This window comes from Aphelocoma coerulescens, chromosome 6, assembly GCF_041296385.1.
Source record: "Aphelocoma coerulescens isolate FSJ_1873_10779 chromosome 6, UR_Acoe_1.0, whole genome shotgun sequence".
NCBI lineage: Eukaryota > Metazoa > Chordata > Aves > Passeriformes > Corvidae > Aphelocoma > Aphelocoma coerulescens.
The window spans coordinates 32,643,134-32,663,044 of NC_091020.1; the positions used below are offsets into that span (position 1 = coordinate 32,643,134).

The 19,911-nt window shown below is 41.3% G+C and overlaps 1 protein-coding gene across 5 annotated transcripts in view; it reads left to right on the plus strand.

The window, feature by feature from the left end:
- The window catches only part of TACC2 (transforming acidic coiled-coil containing protein 2), a 129,353-nt gene that overhangs the window by 101,355 nt on the left and 8,087 nt on the right, over window positions 1–19,911 (plus strand). For 3 of the 5 annotated variants that reach the window (XM_069020181.1, XM_069020185.1, XM_069020186.1), the window contains 9 exons: window positions 1,023–1,083; window positions 2,104–2,311; window positions 6,060–6,121; window positions 6,941–7,056; window positions 7,826–7,997; window positions 8,123–8,263; window positions 9,173–9,253; window positions 15,169–15,312; window positions 15,710–15,786. In XM_069020181.1, the coding sequence (XP_068876282.1) occupies window positions 1,023–1,083; window positions 2,104–2,311; window positions 6,060–6,121; window positions 6,941–7,056; window positions 7,826–7,997; window positions 8,123–8,263; window positions 9,173–9,253; window positions 15,169–15,312; window positions 15,710–15,786 (1,062 nt within the window). The remainder of the gene's footprint in view (window positions 1–1,022; window positions 1,084–2,103; window positions 2,312–6,059; window positions 6,122–6,940; window positions 7,057–7,825; window positions 7,998–8,122; window positions 8,264–9,172; window positions 9,254–15,168; window positions 15,313–15,709; window positions 15,787–19,911) is intronic. The other 2 variants (XM_069020182.1, XM_069020184.1) reach the window with 2 other exon arrangements.

Sequence of the window (19,911 nt, forward strand, 5' to 3'; positions counted from 1 at the left end):
AAGTGGTATTGATTTACCCTCTGCCGATTGAAACCCACCATTAGAATTTCTAGGGACAACCTTGCCATCATTGCTCAGGGATGAGCTGGTGGGCACTAATTTTTGCCACTGCATCTCAGTTCAAACATAAAGTCTTCATCAGTGAGTTTGCTGTGGTATTTTTCTCCCTCTTGCAGCTCATAACATAAATGGTTTTGAATAACTCTGGCAATGTGCATCAAGGGAACAGATAGAGAATTAATTTATTTCTGGTTAGAAAATATTTTTAGCTAATTGTGAATAAACATAAAGGCAACATTCATAATTATCCACCATCATGACATAATGTACGTTCTTCATTCCTTTTGCTTGATTGAAAGCTGTGGGATTTTGGAGGGCTACAGTGTTTGTGCTCCCAGTCTGCACTATGAGGTGTTGGGGGAACTGGAAGCAGAATTGCCATATTTCTTGTTGTATTTGTTTTTAAAAGGTCTGTTATGCCCATTTGCAATGACACAGGTCGTTCTGGCATCTGGGGAACAGCATCTGCCTCAGATGGTTTTATTCTGTTCATCTAAAGCAGACCAGGTTTTTTCTTCATGGTTTCTGGGGTCATTGGAGCCTAAGTTTGTCACAGTTTTAATTCTTAGGTAAAGGTGTGGGTTAGACCTAATTTTTGGATGGGAAACTGAAGCAGACAGAAGCCAAATCATTTCCACAGGGCCCCAGAGGGTGCCTGTGGTGGAGCAGGGATTTGAACTACAGCCGAGCAGTAACTCTGCTCTGTGAATGTGTGAGGAGTTAGCATGAAAAATATGGCAATCCTGCTGTTCTCAGCTTTTGGGGAATCGAGGCCTGTTCCAAGTGCATGACAGAAATATGTACCCATGGCATGTTTGTCTGTGGTGCTGCTGCCTAATGGATGAGATTTTAATGCAGAAGGGCTTACAGAGGTTGCATTGTCTGTGCTGTCTCTTGCTAAGTGTGAAGTGACCTGATTCTTGCTGCTATTACCATATTAACAGTGTGACCTTTATTTTCAGTGATACATTTAGGGTGAAAAAATCACCAAAAAGATCCCCGCTGTCAGATCCTCCTTCTCAGGTAAAGTGCTGCCTTATTTTGATGCATGTAATTCGTGTTCTTGAAGGGGCAAAAAAGGGGAAATTTAATAATTTAGTTGCGGAATTGTACATTTAGTAACAGAAGAGAGTTTTGTATATTGGTGTTCAAGTATAGTGCATTAAGCTATAACCATAAGGCATTAACCTTTTGGTCTCTAGAAGTGTGTATACAACATAGATCTAGTATTTGCCCTGGGAATTCCAGTTAGAGTATTAGCAAATGTAATTTGGAAAGCCCTGAGTTAAGATGGAGCAAGGATAGGAATAAATATCTTCAGTCAGTTGTCTGAAAAATGAGACATCACTATCCACCCTGGAATTTTAAGATTAGGAAGTAAGAAACTAAATGCACCAAATTGGTGGGCTGGAAAGGAAATAGAAATAAACCAAGTGGGCTGATCTACCAGGAACATGTGCTTGGATAGTTTGATTCCATGTTGTAAACTGCTGGCAGGTGGTTTTCTTGGAAGAGAAGTTAACAAAAGCTGCTCTTCTACAAAGGCCTGACTGCTTTGATGTGGCACAGCTCCTTCCACGCTGCTGTTCCTCTTCCTGTTATCCATCCTGCCCTTTTATTTGTGTTGCTTGACAGCGTAGAAGTGAAGAAAGGGGAAAGGGTTCGTGACCTCGTGGACCTAGGAAGGTTTGCTCCTATGAGGGAAGCCTACAAAGTCAGTTTTGGTAGTCAGAGACTTCAGTGATGGGTGATGTGTGCCACTTGTGTCAAGTGCCTAACAGATTTCAACAGCTCTGGATCTTCTTTCTTCCCTGTTATCAAAGCAGCTTTGCAATGCAAGTGTTTATCATCAAAGAGCTTAGTTATACTGGGAAAACTTGCTGCTGGTAGAGTTGGTATTTTCCATTAGATATTTTACACAGAGCTGCAGCAGAGATTATGGAATTAAAAAGATGGCTCTGGCGGTGCAGAGGAATTCAGAGGTTGAGCTGTTCCATGTGTTAGTGAAAGATAATGGAATTAATTGGCTCTTGTTTGCTGCAGGACCCTACTCCACTGCCAACTCCAGAAACACCTCCTGTCATCTCCACAGTGGTTCATGCCACGGATGAGGAGAAGCTGGCGTCCTCCGTGACGGGTCAGAAGTGGACCTGCATGACTGTGGACCTGAACACGGACAAGCAGGACTACCCACAGCCCTCTGACCTGTCCACCTTCGTCAACGAGACCAAGTTCAGCTCTCCCACAGAGGGTACTGTCTGCTCCAGCCTGGGGGATGTTTACTGAGAGAGGGGGTTTGGTTAGGCTGAGGATGTTGGCCTGCACTCTGCTGAATGCAGACTCTTATTAGGGAACCCTACAAATGGTGCTCTCTGGGCCATTCTGGGGAACGTGGCAATTATGGGAGCTGAATATAAGACCCCAGTAGTCCAACGTTGAATTTTCAGGGAAGAGAAGATGTTTAAAGGGAAACGAGAGGGGCCTTCAGAGAAAGGCTTTTGCTTTGTTTGTGTGATTAATTGTTCTTCTCTGCATGCACTGTATTCTCTGAGTGCCTTCACAGGAGACTGGGGTCTGATACTGCTCCAGAGTCACTGAGCTACTGATTCTGCCTGAGCCTGTTCCTTAACCTGGATGGGAGAAGGTCCCATGTCAAAATTCTGCTTGAATTTTCTGTATTGCATTAATACCCTTAACATTCCATCTCTCCTCCAGCTTCCTGGGCTCCAGGTATTTTTATGCATAAGGATGTCCAGGATATCCCCTGCATAAGATAGTTACCATTCATATTTCCAGATAAAATTCCCTACTAGGTCAGCCTATTAATTTCCTGCCATACTTTCCTGTAAGCATTTGTGAGCTAAAGGTGGAAGTTTCTGTTTAGAGAACTGTCATTCCAGGTCTGTGAAATGTGGAAGAGACAGAATTAAGAAAATTGGTGTGTGGCCTTCCTTGGGGCTACCGAAGGGAATTCTGCTTTGCAACATCTGCTCCAAAGGCAGATGTTCAGCTTTCTGGGTGGAAGCATGTTTGAGTTTAACTTGGCTTAAACTGTTTCTTCTTGATCAGAATTCATGTTTTTTCCCCTAACCTTTCAGTCCCTGTCCCAGTCTGCCATTAAATCTCCTTTATGCCGTTTTAGGCTGGGTCTAAATTTATGACTGATTAAGAACTGCTAAACTTTTAGGTCAAGGTGTTTGATATGAAAAAGCAACAACAATCACGGTGCTTTTGTTCATATGCATGTGCTCATGTGCCGTAGGCTTTTTGGAAATCTGTTGAGTCTTCTTCTGAACAGATAAGTATTTCAGTCTGGATGAATTCATTTGGCTTCGTTGTCAAATTATAAATTTTAGACACTGACTTCCCTGTTTTAAATTTAAATTTTAAAAAATAACTTAAAGAAACACCTTTTAGAAAATAAGCCCCCCTGAATCTGGGAAAATGGAAACTATATGGAAGGAAATGGAGCAAAAGAATACAGAGACACTCTGAAACAATCATTTTAGCTTTCCAAGTGGGTAGAAGAAAGTGAGCAAAGCTCCTAATTAAATGGTAATTGTCCTGTCTCATGTGTGCTGCATGGTACAGTCGGGGTTTCGGATTGCATGCCCATTATAATCAACCATGCTTCCGCTTTTCACATCTCTTAAAAATAATAATTTTTTCCCCTTGACAGTCTTGCTCCTGCAGCTTTGAGAAGTTTCTGAGTAATTTGAGGGCTGTTTCTCAGTGCAGATATTTTTACCTCTCCCAGACACCCGTGTAAGTGTTACCCTGTAACACAACACTGCTGTGCTACGGATACAGCCCAGCTCCTGAATCAGCCAGTGCATCCAGCCCTCATCTGTTTCAGGCACTGCCTATAGCTGCTGCCATTTTCCTGTTGCACAGACCTGAAATAAGCCGTAATTGTTAGCAGAAAATTCTGATGTAATCTTGCAGCTATTTGTAGGAGGAGTTGGAGGACATCACTTAGTAAGTCTGTTGTACGTGTTTATAAAAGATAATTATCTTGCTTCGTGGGATAGCCTGGGCTTTTCTAATGTTGAATGTATAGAGATAACCAGAGCCTGAGATTTTGAAGGGGAGATGATGTCTGAGAGGAGAGGAGAGAGAAGAATTATGCTGGAGACTCCTGAGAGCAGTGAGACGAAACAAACTGCGTTTAGCCAGCCGCGTTCCTCCTTTTGTTTCTACTTGGACTATTTCCATCTGTGTCCTGCCTTTTTGGTTTTTTGTTTCTCAGCAGTAAAGTTAAATCTGTGTTGTCCCAGCAGTCAGTTTGGATGGGGATTGCAGAGCTGCTGGCAGTGCTGCAGGCAGGTGGAGGATCCCTGTGGCTGTGCCAGCAGAGGACAGTGCCGGAACGTCTGCTGCCCGTGAGCCTGCCTGGACACTCAGGGATTGCTCTTTGGAGCATAAAACTGCTCCATAAATTCCCCTGATGCACCTCACTGGGCTGCTTGTAGATAAATGGGATACAGAAAGGCAGTTTCTAAACGCTGCTGTCACCTGGGATTTCAGGCTTTATCCTGCAGTTCAGCTCCTCGTAGAGGGTTTGAATTCATCCTTCCAGTTTGGGTTTTGCTTTCACTGGGAAGAAGAGTGAGTGAGATAGGATATCGCTGGTATCTGACTCCAGGAGGTTGTCCATCTTGCCTGGCTCCCTATTACCACTTAAAACATATGGTGCTAGGAATTTAAACGTGAGGAGCCTGCTATTATCTTCACTTATAAGTTTTACTGTGAATATCCCCAACAAGTAGTAGAGTTGGTGGCTCTTCCTCTTCAGTGGTTGTTTGACAAAAGACATAACTTGTGGAATTACGGTCCCTTGTGCACTGCTTTTTATTATTAAAAAACATAAATCAAGCATTGTAAAATCACATTGAACCCTCTAAAGCTCTTTTAATCAACAAAACAGGCAAGAGATTACCTTCAGGGTTGTTTTTAAATATCAAACATTTCAGTGATGGTCATCGTCTTCCTAATGCAAGCCCTACTTTTCAAATGCTGTCCAAATCTAGATGGATTTAAGCACATGATTTTATCATAATGGAAATGCTATTGTGCCATTCCTTAGGATTTCTTTATAATGGAAATCAAATTATGCAAGTGGTTTATTGAATTAAGTCATGGAAACAGAATAAAGTACAGCATTTGGACAAATTAATTATGCTTTTAATTCTTAAATTAGGTTGTCATTGTAGGAAGTTTGCTTTTATTTGAGTGCAGGAAGGTATGATCTCTTGTCCTGTGTTAGATCTCTCAGTTGCTGCATCAGCTACTGGGTGACCATGGGTTGAGAAGAAATGCTGCATTATTCCCTCCAGTGTAACTGGGAGATTAGAAACAGAGAAACAGTTAAGATTTGCATTTTTATTAAATTTTAGACTTAGGGTTCTTTGTAAACCTTCCAGCCTTAGACTCTTTCTCTGAAAATAAAATGTGAGAACAGCCCAGTAGGCTGGGCTGGTGACTCACCCCTGGTCCATGAGCATTCAGGTGTTTTAGGTATCTTTTTCTTAAGTGATATCACAGTAGTTAGTTGTAATTAAGAATTGTGTGATAAACATGAAGAAATAGAAATTAATTAATTTCTCAACAGCTGTTAAAATCTTTTTTTTTTTAAGGAAATTGGCATCAGCACTGCCAGTTATTGAAAAAATGTGATAACATGATGGGTTAAAGTTGTCTGTGCTCTGAAATGACTCTGAAACTTTCTTAACATTCTGGTCCCTGGGGCAAATTGAAAAGCTGATTTTTTTTCTGGCAAGGTGATTTGCTTGAAATGTGTCAGGAGGTTCATTGTTGAAAATCAGTGAATATCAGTGCACCTTCTGTTTTCTCTCTGTATTTCCTATTTTTAATATGTCATAGGAAGGGTATTGAGCAGAGTGGGAGTGGCCCTTGTCAATGAGAAGAGATCTCATTTACTTCTGCAAAAATCATGTCATGGCATGTTTTAACACCACTTTTTCTTGTTTCTGTTGCAGAATTGGAATATGGCAACTCATATGAAATAGAATATATGGAGAAAATAGGCTCCTCTGTGCCTGTAAGTTCTCACCTCCATTTCCATTCATTTGCATTCCCTTGTCATAATATACTATCCTGATAATGCCCTCAGCATCACCACCCTTTAAATTAATTATAATGTGCCTGCAGCAAATTTGCAAAACCAGTTCCTTGAAATTGGCATAACTGGGGTAAATTGCCTGTGCTTTGTTGTCCTGTGTCCTGTAAAGCTTGTTCCATTTTATGTTTTTATGTTGAAGCTAGCATCATAGTAGTTCTTTCAGGAGATTCAAAGCCAATCAGTATTTCCAGCAGTGCAGAATGCAGAGCTGTCTACACCAACTATTGAACTATTTAAGAAACTGAGAGTAAAACTTTGAAGAAGCTGGAGGGAATCAGGAGAGAAACAGAATTAATGTGAAGTATGGAATGCAGAACTATACATTATCACTTCTTTCACCTTCTTTTTAATCCATGGATTTCATAGCTTGACTGGATCCAATGAGGGGATATTCACTGGGGAAGTTAGGAAAATCACGCATGTATGCCAGGTACTTAAACCAATGAGAATTTTCAGTGAATATTTCAGTAACACCCTCAGCCAAGGGATGCCTCCTGCCTGACAGGACCAGAGAAATCTGATGAACCCCAAAGTGGGAGAAGAGCCACTACAAAGAGTGAGATGTTTAGGTTTTGTCCTTTGATGGTTTCTTCCTGAAAGGGTCCATCTCAGTATCAGCATTACAACCCTGTATTATTAGTTTTCTGTCATTTGCTCACTGAAGGCTTCAGTGACCTGAATTAGCTTTAATGGAGAATGGGTGAATTGCTTAATGAGTTTCTCTTTCCCTGTCGCCAGCAGGATGATAGCACCCCGAAGAAGCAGTCCTTGTACCTAATGTTTGATGCACAGCAGGAGAGCCCAGTGAAATCACCTCCCATCAGACTGTCTGACTCCACAACTCCCTGCTCAGGGTAGGTCACTGCGAGCAGGGGAAGAGGGTGTCAGGGGAGTGCGTTACCCTCAGAGCACGTACACAGGCACTTCTTCCTCTCCCTGCCTCTGTGTTGCCAAGTTATTTGTTTAAAAATAGATCCCCATCTGTGTGCACATATGATAGAGAACAGAGGGCAGAGATGCACAAGTTTCGTGATGCGAGGGAATAAGGACATCTATTTCTCCTTCACGTTCTAACTAAATAGGGTCACAGTGGCAACTGTTTCACTGGACAGTGGCCTCCTACGTAAAGCTTTTTCCTCAGATACTGAGGCAATTTTCATGTTAATCTAGAAGTTTGTTAATTGCAATTTTTCACTTGGCTTTTCCTGGTTACATTTTCCAAACAAGGACTCTTGTTCATAAGACCAGGATGTGGGAGTTGTTTTTACTTCCAATAATCTTGCTAGTCAAGGACATCTGTTCTTGTTAGTAAGAGTTGTGTTTTGGGAGAGAGGTGGGTTACAATGAGAAGGGCTAAAAAGGCAAGTGAGAAATGTTGAAGGAATGTGACATTTCTGATGGAACTGGTTTTATTTAGATGTCTCCAGTGCATTGTTGTTGCAAAGTGTTATGAGATATAATGATGTAAAGTTGAGTTGAAACAATGTGTGTATCTATATATATGTATTTATATATTTATATATACATGAAAGTGACGAAGAGGACTTGCTCAGCTGTTACTAGAATCAGAATTGTGAAGGCCTTGTGCTCCACCCTGAAAACATGTACACAATCTTTTTCCAGGTCAAGTTTTGAAGACCCTGAAGCCCAGCAGTCCTCTGGCATGAAAATACCACACCCAGCTTCCCGAGTCCTAGCTGCCAGCCAAGAGGCACACTTACAGTCCCCTGACAAGGCCAAGCAGAAAGACCTAGAGCCCATGACTCTAGGAACAACTCCAGAGGCTATTGAAATAGTAAGTCCTGTATGATAAGAGTTTGGGAATCATTTTCGTGCAGAAATTTTGCATTTTGCTTTTGGCCTGAACTACTTGGGCAAAAACCTCTCTTGCTTATTTAGTCTCTCCTCTTTACCCTCCAGACATCTCCTGAAGATTCCTTTGTCTCTGCTGATGCTCTTCTCAATAGGATATCTAAGAAAGCCTCAATATGTGATCAGCCTGAATATCTAGACCCTGACCTAGCAGAAAAGAACCCCCCAGTATTTGCTCAGAAACTTCAGGTTTGTAGAAGAAATATAATGTCATTTTTCTTTCTGTTTGTCTTTACACAGGCAGAGGAGTGCTTTGCCTCATCTGAAAGGGGTGGAAGGAGGCTTGAAGGGGATGTAGAAAAGAATTAAAATAATTATTTTATTCTTCTCAAAGTAACTCTTCCCTTTCAAAGTCTTAAGGAGCAAAGATATTTTCACTTAACTCATGTAATTCATATAATACATAAACTTAAATTTCATCAGCACCTATCCTGTACTTCTAAGGTATGTATTTTCCAGAAGTCTTTCGAAAGCAAAATTTTTTAAGCTTGAGCACAGGACTTGATGTCTGGAGAGTAGTCTTGATACCTGGCCTTAGTGCAAAGATTCATTTTTTGAGATTTAGGACTTAATTCTGCTGAAATGAAAATCAGGCTTTGTTTTTCTAGAAATCTCTCCAGTGCAGAATTTGGCATGGTTTCTTCTAGGTAAAGCAAATTGATCTTCAGACCAGTTGTGTATGTCAGGACATATTTTCTGGAATATTTATAGTGAAATTTTAAGCAAAGGTTGAGAGGTTTATGCCACATGAGACCAGCATGTGGCATAAATTCACATAAAATGGAAATGACAGAGGAGGAATCTGTGATAAAACAGTTTTACCTTCAGAAAACATTGCTTTTACATGAAGTATTGTTCATACTGATCACCTAATAAAAGTTATATTTCTGTACAGCTATCTCAAAACTAACCAACCCCTGGATTTTTGTATCACTGTCCTCATCCTGAGCGGAATTTGGGGTGTGTTTGTCACCCAGGAATTGTCTGAATTACACGTTAAAATCTTAACATTTCATTTTTGAGTACATCGACCATTTTTACCATGTTCTTACTACATTTTTTTCCCTGTGGGGGCCTCCCCACCAAACCCTTTGACAGGAGGAGTTAGAGTTTGCTGCCATGAGGATAGAAGCGCTGAAGTTAGCCAGGCAGATTGCCCTCTCCTCTTTGCGCTCCAAGGTACCTGGTTTGTGCCTGCCCTGTGTGTGTGAGTGTGCCCAGCCTGGGGAGCCAAGTGCTGCTTTTCCTGGAGCAGGGACTGGGGCTCCCTGGGCCCTGGGGGGACACCCAGGAGCATGCTGGCAGCAGAGCTGACACAAAAACGCTGTCACCCGCCCCACTCACACCCCAATTAACAACAGGCAAGAAGCAGCAGCGTTCCTTCCGCAGGAGATGGATTCTGCAGTCCAGGTTTGTCGTTCCTCTGCAGCAAGATTTGTCCTAAAATATTTGGTGGTGAAGAATGCCAGGCCTGCTTTGGCCATAAGGACATTTTGTCTTTCGTTGGTATTTTCAGCTTGAAGTCAGACACCTTTGACCCTCAAAGTTTAGAAGTGAGGAATTCAGTCAGCCTTGCCCTCAGGCATCTGAAGAAAGGGACTGCAGCAGGGTTGGAAGGGCTACAGAGCTCCCAAGGAAAAAAAGCCTCCCAACACAATGTGTCTTTATTCATAAAGATCTAAATCTTACTTTTTCATTGCTACTTCCAGCTCATGCTGGCTGGTTGTGCCTGAGTGATGCTTTGCACTGCTGTAGGGATGCACATGGAACTCGCTGTGTTTGGAAAGCCAAAGAAGTCATTCCATAAATGTTAGTGGCTTTCTTGGGGAAGGGTATCAGCTGATTGGGATGCTGAGGGGATGGCAGTGTCCTGCTGCAGTGAGACATTTCCAGTCACCTTCCTCCTCTTGTACTGTCCGTTAATAAGTCAGCAGAAAGTCCCTTGCCCAATCCTAAATCATCTCAAGTCATTGCATCACAGCAGCATTTGGACTGGTTACAGGGTAGGATTTCTTGGTGCTTTAAAGATCAGTTATTAAGTAGCTACTTCATAAAGATTTTTTTTTTAAGGTTAACTGTACTCTTCTGAAAAAACAATTATGATATGTGAGTTATTTCATATACCTTAAATAGCCCAGAGCCACCTCGTTTCTGTTGTGCACATACATTTACTAAGGTAAACACGTTCCTCACAGATTTAAGAGTATTTTAAGATTTTAAGACTATGTGGCTACAATCTTGTATTTAATTAAGAAAAAGATGCTGTTGTCTTCATTAGAAGGACTAAGCAGGCCTACAATTAATAATAAAGAACATAAAGAACAAAGGAGGAAAAACAAAAATAGTTTTCCTCTATGTGACTGTGTCCACTTGCTCTGCTCCCCTGAGTATCAGGTGTTGGAAGAGAACAAGGTCTCTAGATCCTCTCTACCTCCTTATTCTCTCTCAGATTCCTTGTCCTCCCAACACTTTGCTGGAACATGCAGGATTCAGGCCCTCCACCATCAGGAAACACCTGAGATGAAGCACAAAATACTAGATGCTCTTCATGGGTTATACAAAAAACTTCTGTTAAAAATCTGCATTTTTGCAACCAGCCAACGATTCAGAAACTCACAGGTTGTAGCATTTTAGACTGAAGAGAATGGTTTTGTGTGTTTGTGATTACTTGTGAGCTACCCAGGAGAGATTGAGCTGCAAAAATGTTATAGAATGTGAAGTTACATTTGAAAGATGCTGTTTAACATCCTCACAGCATCCTGTTTATCTAGAACAAGTTTTGAACTCCTCAGAACTTAGAAATAGGAAATGCATTTCGTGTGACTTTTTAGAAAACGTCATTAATCTGTGTAACGAAGATAACAAAATGATAAGCAGAGGTGAGGAGAGAAAAACAGGCAAAACTCCCCTCTCTGACAGAGAATTGGCAGTAGGTTGGTGATGATAAAGCCCCATGTTGGTCCAGTTACATCAGTGCTTGTAGACAAATACCATGGGTGTCACGTTAGGCTGGGAAGGACTTTTGTCCTTGTATAACTTTGCTATTTCAGTGGGAGGTTGCTGGTGTTAAATTAGCCTATGATGACACTCCTTGTGACCTACAGTGACTGATGGCCTGGATTAAGTAGAATAGAAACCAGCAGATGACTGCAGTGACTTAAATTTGGATGCTCCTGTCAGAATTCCCTTCTGGATGGCTGGCCTCCGTTCTTTTCTGAGTGCTGTATAATTACATTTAACATTTGCTAAACCATTCCTGGATGGGTAGCAAGAATAAGTTGGTAAATAAAGACAGAAGCACTTGTAATGACAAATTAGGTCACCTAAAATAAAGATTAAATATAAGCATTTTGTGCTAGCACTAGGAATGAGAATAAGGATGTGAGTTTGTTGTTCTCAGGCAAAGGGAAGTTATTTGGCTACTCCCAAAATTCTTGTCACAGACTTCAACAACAGCAGGACCAGTCATCTGCTTTTACATTGCCAAATATTTCTGTTTTCCAGCGTTGAGGTGGAAATTTCAATTTTCTATTGAACAGTCTTCCTTTGGATGTTGTGAGGTAATTTTTTAATAGGTGCAGCTTGAGTAGGGTTTGTGTCCAGCACCCTGTGGATGCTGAGGTGATGGAGAGTTGGGTGTTGCAGTCCAAGAAAAAGGACTGAAAGGAAAGGTGTGGGCAAAAATGGGATTAGTGCATCACAGCCTTGGGGTCTCTCATGGTAGTGAAGGAGGAATATTTCCTTCAAGCAGCAGTGCCATTGATTTTAGCAAAACTTTACAGGCTTGGGTTTTACTTGCCTTTCCATGTATTTGCAAGCACAAGTAGGTTCTCACTTTGCCTGCATTGACCTGTCTGCTCACACATCAGTTGGTTAAAGAGTCCATTATTCTGTGCACACCCAGGCAGCATTTCAGTGCTTGGAAAGAGCAGCATCATTTTCAGCAGGGCGAAACACACATTCCTTTAACAGCTATGATAAAAACTAGTTTTCATTTTCATGCCATTTCTCTATTTTCTTCCACTTTGACCTCCTGGAAGTGAGATAACTGCAGCTGGTTAATAGATGTGCATTTGCTCCCCTCCTGGTCAAATATCTGGTTTCTGTGAAAGGTGTTGGGAAGAGAAGCGTGTTGAGCTCTCAAATATTTACACTAAGATTGCAGTGACCTACATTTTGTAGTAATTCCCCTGAAGACTCTAATCTTTCTGTGCGAGGTTTAGTGACTTACAAATCCCTGTGCTGATTATTACCCCAATTAACTGCTTACCTTCTCAGCAGTTAGGTGTTAAAGCATTATTATTGGGTTATTTTGGGTAATACTATCATCCTGTTGGTCAGGATGTTATTTTCTCAGGGTAGGAGTATTCTGCAGGCAGCAAATAACAGTTGCTGAGTTCTGCATCAGTTAGGAGCTGTGTAAAATAAGCTTTTGAAGTAAAACCAGGATGACTTTTACTGGTTACTTCTGCCGGGGAGCCCAGTTGGGGACTTGTGCACGGTGTTTCCAGAGGGCAGTACTGGTTGGATCACTACCACAAGCATTTCTGCTCAGTGGTTAAATCCCAAGAGTTTTTATAGTCATTTTTTGGAAATTTAAAGCTGTTTTGCATGTCCTTATTGCTATTGTTTTGTACAGTTTACTCAAATGCAAAGAGAACTAGAGAAAACATACCTGTAGTAATGAGGTGTTGTGCACTATATAAAAACAGCTGTAAGTATGTATTAAATGCTTTAAATGTCTCTTTCTTTAAAAATTGTCATCCTCCCAGCAGTTCCTTTGACATGTTTTTATATGAGCTTGAGGAAATTTGTGGGGGTTTTGGCGCAATGAGTATTTTCCAGCAATCTCTTTATGAGATCCAGCAAATTAAACTGCAGGAAGCTTTTGAAATGTGACAGATGCAGTTCAACAGATCGATCTGAGGGATGGCCTTTCTTTGGAGGACAGCTTTGATGATCTAATGGCTCATTTTTATCTCCCAGTTATTCTTGCCTTGTGATTGAGGAGGGACTAAAGTACATTTTTTATATTTATTCATTTACAGAGATATCCGAGCTTGTGTCCCACGTGTATTTTTTCCTATGTAGTTGTTGTACACTTGGAGATACTTTCAAGAGCACAGGCTATGCAGTTTTGATAAATCTTGGAATGCTTTTTCTCTGGTAGGAAAATCCATGGGCTTTGAGGTTGCACCTCCTAATTCTGCTGGAATTGATCATTATTTTGGGTGTTCATGTTAGAGGCAGCAAAAACAGAGAAGAGATATCCTGCTCCATAAATCCTAGAAGTAAGAGTCAATTGACTCCCAGGTTTAAAAACAAAAAGTACCAAGCAAATCAGTGAGAGTCTCCTATAAATGAAGATGGCAGTGAGGTGTTCTGTAAGTACTGTTTAGGTTATTCCTGCTCTAATTAAATTTTCTTGCCTAGTCTTGTAATGTTGTTTGTGTTTCTTCATGTTTTCTTCAGATGTGATATCCAGAACATCTGGTCCTGTGTGCATTGTACACAATTTTTAATACAGCTTCTTTAGTCAGGTGTGATATGAGATCTCACAAGGGATTACAGCAGAATTAACAGTGGGTTTGGATCATTTCTGTGATCCTGGGCAGTGTGAGAAGAACTCTTGAGGAAATGAATGTTTTATGGAATAGCATCTGGCAAAATTTCCTTTACCAGTGTTGAGACAAGAATATGTGATGTTGAAATTAATGAGGGCTGAGCCTTCATCCAGACATTATGTACTCCCTTTTGCATTCCTGTGCTTCAGTCAGTAGAGTGTGACGCTGCTATTTTGTTTTAAAAAAATCCAAACAAAACAACTAAAACCAAACCACACCACCCTCTTTTGCAATAAAATATAGGAAAATATTTTTTTCTCTTTCGTGTAAAAAAGTAATTGAAAAACTGTTGATTACTACTCTTAATTACTGCAGGTAAAGCCTGAAGACTTAGGTACTGCATTAGTGAACTCAGAGGAACAGGATGTATTGTTTTATGCACAAAGTTAACAAGTAAATGGGAAAAATACATTAAATACATTATCCCCTTTCCAGCAGCAAGGAAATGCTACACCAGAAAAACAGGATGTGAATGTCCATTTCTATCAGTGGATGGGAAAAGGCATTGATCAGCCTGACTCTCCTCCCCACTCATGGTCCAGCCCTCTCTATGGCTTCCTGTGGCTTGGTGGAGGGGGCTTGGCAGTGCCCAGAGCAGCTGTGGCCACCTCTGGATCCCTGGAAGTGCCCAAGACCGGGTTGGACAGGGCTTGGAGCACCCTGGGATAGTGGAAGGTGTCCCTGCCCATGGCAGGGGGTTGGACTTGATGAGCTTTAAGGTGTCTTCCAGCCCAAACCCTTCTGAGGTTCTATGAACTGTCCTTTGTCATCTCCTCAGTTTTAATGTGCTGTAGCTTGGGTTGTTTGCCTCGAGAGTTGTTTGTGAGACATCTCCTGCATCTCAGTGTCACGTACCTGTTCTTTGCTCTCCTCATTACACATGCTGCTCTCCCCTCTTTAATCTGGGCTGCTGACATGAGCAAAATTGACAGCTGCAAAAAAAAGCCTCATTTAACTGACTAATCGCATGCTAGACACCAGTGGGGCAGCAGTGTCACTGCATATTCACACTGCCCATGTGGTATTCTTTGTGATAGGTACCATGTATTGACAGGTCAGACCTAAGAAAGTGAGCTGTCCTCTTGCTTCTGGTTTCTTGATTTATTTTTATGGAAGCAGAATTCCCCTTAACAAGCTCTCTGCCTTCAGATCTGATTCCTTCTGCTGATGTGCATTTCTTGTGGATGTTTTGGTGAAAAGCAGTATGTTTTCTAAGAGAAGACTTTAAAATACTGATGGCAGTGCTGTCTTTATTTTCTCTGCATAAGGGTATTACGGCCCTTTTGGTGCTTCTTAGGGATCCTAAATGTGTATTTTATGATTGCTAAGTTCAGAGCTCCTTGTCAGTGTTAACTGCTGTTGTAATTTAGAGGTGCACAGAACTCTAGTCCTAGCACCACACCCAGAAAACATGAGCTAAACACCTATTTAATGGTTCATTTCTTTGTGTTTAAAAAAACAAACACACAGAGAGAACCTGCTATCCCAGCAGATGTTTCCATCTCCAAAAGTGCACTGTACTCCCGCATCGGCGCCTCGGATGCAGAGAGCACCACGGCTCTGCTCTACCCCCAGCAGGACTTGGACTCTGCCCTGCGGCTCGCCAGAGCAGAGGTAACTGTCTCCAGGACTTGGGAAAGGAAAAACATGCTGCTTGTTGTTCCCTTCTTTCCTGTGTTCTCCCAAATGCTTTGCATTTTGGACCTCTTGTTCTGTTCTTGGAGCTGTCCTCAGCCACTCTATAGCACAAGGTGCTACGCTGCAAGTTTTACTTGTTTTACGTAAGTGAAAAGCAGATATGATATAAAAATAAATCTTTTATGTTTTTAGATCTCAGGTGTACTCTGTGCGTCTTAACATTGCTATGTAATTATATAAAAATGGTAAGATGCTTGAAATAGGAGTAAAATGTGTTTTACAAATCTATCTACCATATTAGTCTGGCTAGTAATAGCAATTAAAAAATGGGTATAATCCACTGAGGTTTTTGCCTTTGTTTTCTTCGTTTCAGATTGTGGCCAAGGAAAGGGAAGTATCTGAGTGGAAAGAGAAATATGAAGAAAGCAGAAGGGAAGTGATGGAGATGAGGTAGGTTATTAACTTGGTCACTCTGTCAGAGAGTCTCATCTCAGCCTGTGGGTAGTACACAGAGTACCATGCTCATGCAGTTGTTTTCCTTAGCTGAATTTGCTTCATTATTTTTAATTTCAGGCTTTGGGTTGATCCTGAACTGATAGTTAGTCTTTTCTCTGTATGGTAGGCACCCCTGTTCAGGGTAATCACTGAAAACTTCTGTGTTGCTAATGTCATTCACATCCTCAGAATACTGACATAGGAGAGGTTTTACTCCAGATTAATGTCAGGGAAGGATTTTCTCTGGTTTGTGTGGGAATTCTCACATGGATTGCATAGTGAGGTTCCTGTTGCAGACTGGCTGAGGTGCCTGCAGAGCTGGTAGGGGGATGCACATAGCAGTGGTAAATTCATTCTCCACAAGTAGTTTTGCTTGGAAAAAGGAAAGAATGTAGGAAAGAATGTGCAGATCTGTAGATAGTTACGAGTTGTACAGGCTCCCTCCAGGATTGTAAATGGTTGTTTAACAATAAAAATCAAACCACAGTGTCAGTACAAAAGCATTTCTTGTAAAGGAACCACTCTGAGTGTTGGCTTTTAAGGAGATTCTACACCCTTTTCTTTGAACTAAGATGATATTTTAATTGCTACACACACTAAGGTTGATTTTAGTTAAGCAATAGTTCTCTTGGCCTTTGCTCTCTTGTTCCATTTGAGAGCTGACAGAAGGACCCTGAGCTTTTCAGTTTGTTCTGGTTGTATCTGTTCTATTTTACTTCTCTTGCAAACCTGTGTCTATTACATTAAATATCTGTATACTGGAACATGGTTTGACTTTCCAGCCCAGGTCCTACCACTTGCAAGGATGACAACAAAATCCCTGTAGTGGATGATGTGATCTCCAGGGAGCACTGATGCCTCCCATTCAGTCAGTTGAAAGGTTCAGCTTTTCTTTTTTTACAGTTGGTAGGACCATAAGAAGGACAAAGCAATGATCTTGGCCTGCTCATTGATCTGAGTCCGAGAAAGTCATCAATTGCAAGAGAGAATGCATAAAAATACTTCATGGAGTCTTTAAAGCTTACTATTTTCTACCTTCAAAAACCAGAACAAATGGTCCCCCTCTTAACTCGAAAATAAAAGGAAACTGTCAGATTATTTTGCATCCCTCCTTTAAGTAATAATTTATACAATTACTTCTGAGACTGAATTTTCTTTAAAATCCCTTCTGTTCTAGCACCAGCTTCTTCCCAAAATGAAGAGTCTCAGTGATTTAAAGCTAAACTCTGTATCTAGTGATGACCTACATAAGCAATTGCTGCTTATATCCAGGAAAACTGCACTTAGGGAGGGAGAGTAGAAGGGAACTGCAGTGCAGAGCTCCACAAACCCTTGCATGGATGCCAGGAATTGCACATGGCAGATTGGAATAGTGGCAGCACAGGGCTCTGAGCCAAAGCATCTTAAGAGAAGCATCTGCAAAAGGCAAGGGCAGCCTCTTTATTTCTTTTTTGCCACCTCCTGGTGCCCAGCTGAGTTCTCTCACCTCCCTTGTGCTCTGTTGGGAAGGGGAACAAAGCCCTGGCATAACCCTGAAATGCTTAATGAGGAGAAACAGAACACAGTGGCTGCGAGCAGTCAAACTGAGGGAGCAAAACAAGGAGGGAACAAAATGAGGGATTGTAAGGAATGTCTCAGTGTGCAGCTCACACTCAAGTGTGGTGCTTGGTCTGTTCTGTGTCGGGGTGCACGTGTCTGCTGGCTGCCAGTGGGCACTGCCAGCCTTCTCCCTCATGGAAGGAGAGCCAGGGGTGACCCAGAGCAGCTGGCACACCGTGGGTCTGCACCTTCATCTTCCACACAGTAATTTGCTTGTGTGTGCCTCCACCCTCCATAAAGTCTGATATGAAACAAAAAAAACCCACAATAACCAAGCCAAATTTCCCACAGGCACATGCCTGGAATGTGTGGATGAAAAGAAAAAAATCTGGCTAATACCGTCACAAAATGATAAATACACATATGTGCACAAAGAAAGATTTCTCTTGGAAGTTTAAATGTTCAAGCAGTCCATGTGTGGTAAATTAGAGATGCAGCAGTGAGATATGACATAATGATAAGCAGGGAGTGAAGGGATTATTTAGAGTGGCAGGCACAAAAGCATCACTTCCCAGAGAAGAAGCAGTGGTCCTGCATACTGTAGCTGGAATATCCTTAATTTGTCTAAATTTCCAGGAAAACATCAGTCTAGAGGAAATTCCACTCCGGAGAACAGAAGCCAAAAAGAGAAGGTTTAATAATGCAGTAGCCATCTAAGAGCTAAACCACAGTGGGCTGTACCATAATCCAAGAGTCTAACCAGAGGCAGGCAAGAAATACTTAATTATGGTTATTTGGAGGTCTGATTGATTATGACTCTGTAAGGAGAGTCAAGCAGATGACTTCTGAGACCCTTTGTAGCCCTGGATTCTGGTGTTTCTATGACTTACAAATGTGCAGTCAGTGAATAGACTGAATGTCTGAAATAGCAGCATTTAAAGCCTATGTAATGTGTCAGCCTGGGGTTAAGATGTGCCCTCCCAAAGAGGAATGATGTGGCAGCATCCTTTGGTTCCCCGGCTGTAAGGACCATTATTTAGGCTGCTTGACTGAGAGAGGCCTTTGACATGAACCTGAAGCAAATTGTTCCCTGGGAAGTGCTGCAGTGTTGTGATGTTGTGTTCCTTACCCTCAGTACCCTCTGAGTCCTTGGTTTCATTTCTTGGATGATGAAACTTCCTAAAGGTGCTTTGTGTCACAAGGATATGACAAAGCTTTAAAATCCTCATTGCTTACAGCAGCCTTTTGAGGTAATCTTCTTTGGACATGAAACCAAACCCTTCCCCTTTTAGGGGAAAATCCTTGCTGTTACCTTTGCTCTCCAAAGTGTCATTTATAGTTGAAAGGCAAAATCCCAGTGCTCAGGGGTAGAGCCCCTGCTCTCTGAGAGCTCTGCAAGACCAGGGGAGATGCTGCTGACCTTAGGGCCAGGTGGCCTTCTCAGAGCTCTGGGCTCTGTCTGTGATTCAGATTTGAGGCAGTTCTGGAGTTACTGCAGTAGTTTTTTGGGAGCTCTGCAAGTTTCTCCTTTCCTTACTGACTTTTGTCTCAGGACTTTCCCACATCCTTTCTGTAACCTCACCAACTGCAGCAGAGCTCTAAAAATGGAGCAAGTGAAAGTGAGTTTCAAAAGATGTGTATTCAGACTCCTGTGAGCTGTTTTGAATATCCACTTCAGATGAAGTGTGGGGTAATTCTGTATTTTGTAGACGGTCCTGCGTGGCTCGTGAATCAAAGCACAGATCAAGCTAGTCTCATTTCATTAGCTTTATTTGGCTCTGGGAAGGGATGGATCATCTTTCTAAATCACATTTAATCTGCTTATTTTGGCTAACCTCTTTTCAAGAAGGAATTTCAAAGCCTACCGTGAGTATACGAAATAAAACAGTCTTAAAAGTAACATTTTGCCACCTCTGCTTCAAAAACAGATTTGGGAAATGGAATATGATGGATTTTGTGCTACATAGTTGAATATTTTGATCTTGCTCTTTTAAGTGGTAGTGAATCATTTAGTCATGAGAAGATTCATTTAGAAGATGAGATACATTTTGGGTGATGGCCAACACTACTCCTGTTAGGTTTATGTGCTACCAGTTACAAGTTTACTTAAAGTTTACATTAAAAATAAAACAACACAAAAACTTCCCTCTGGACAAGAGGGAAGAAAGTCATGGAAAAATCAGACTCTTTGTAATTCTTGAGTTAGACCAGTGTGATTATGTTTGTAATCATGATGGGTGATGTTTCAAAAAACAAAATCTGTTTCAAAGCAATCTCTTCTTCCTTCCCTCACCTTTATTGATTATTATTATTATTGATTATTATTATTGATTATTTTTATTATTTATGATATTTATTATTGGAGAATTAAAAATCAGAGGCAGTGGTAAAATTGTCAGTTTTATTTGTTATTTGGGCAATAAAGAACATATAGAAGTCTGATGGGGTTCTATATCTCTTAAAAACACCACAGTTCACTTGATTGTGTTATTAGCTAAGTAAGAATGAGTGATGATGTTGTTTGCCAAAAGATTTTCTTTT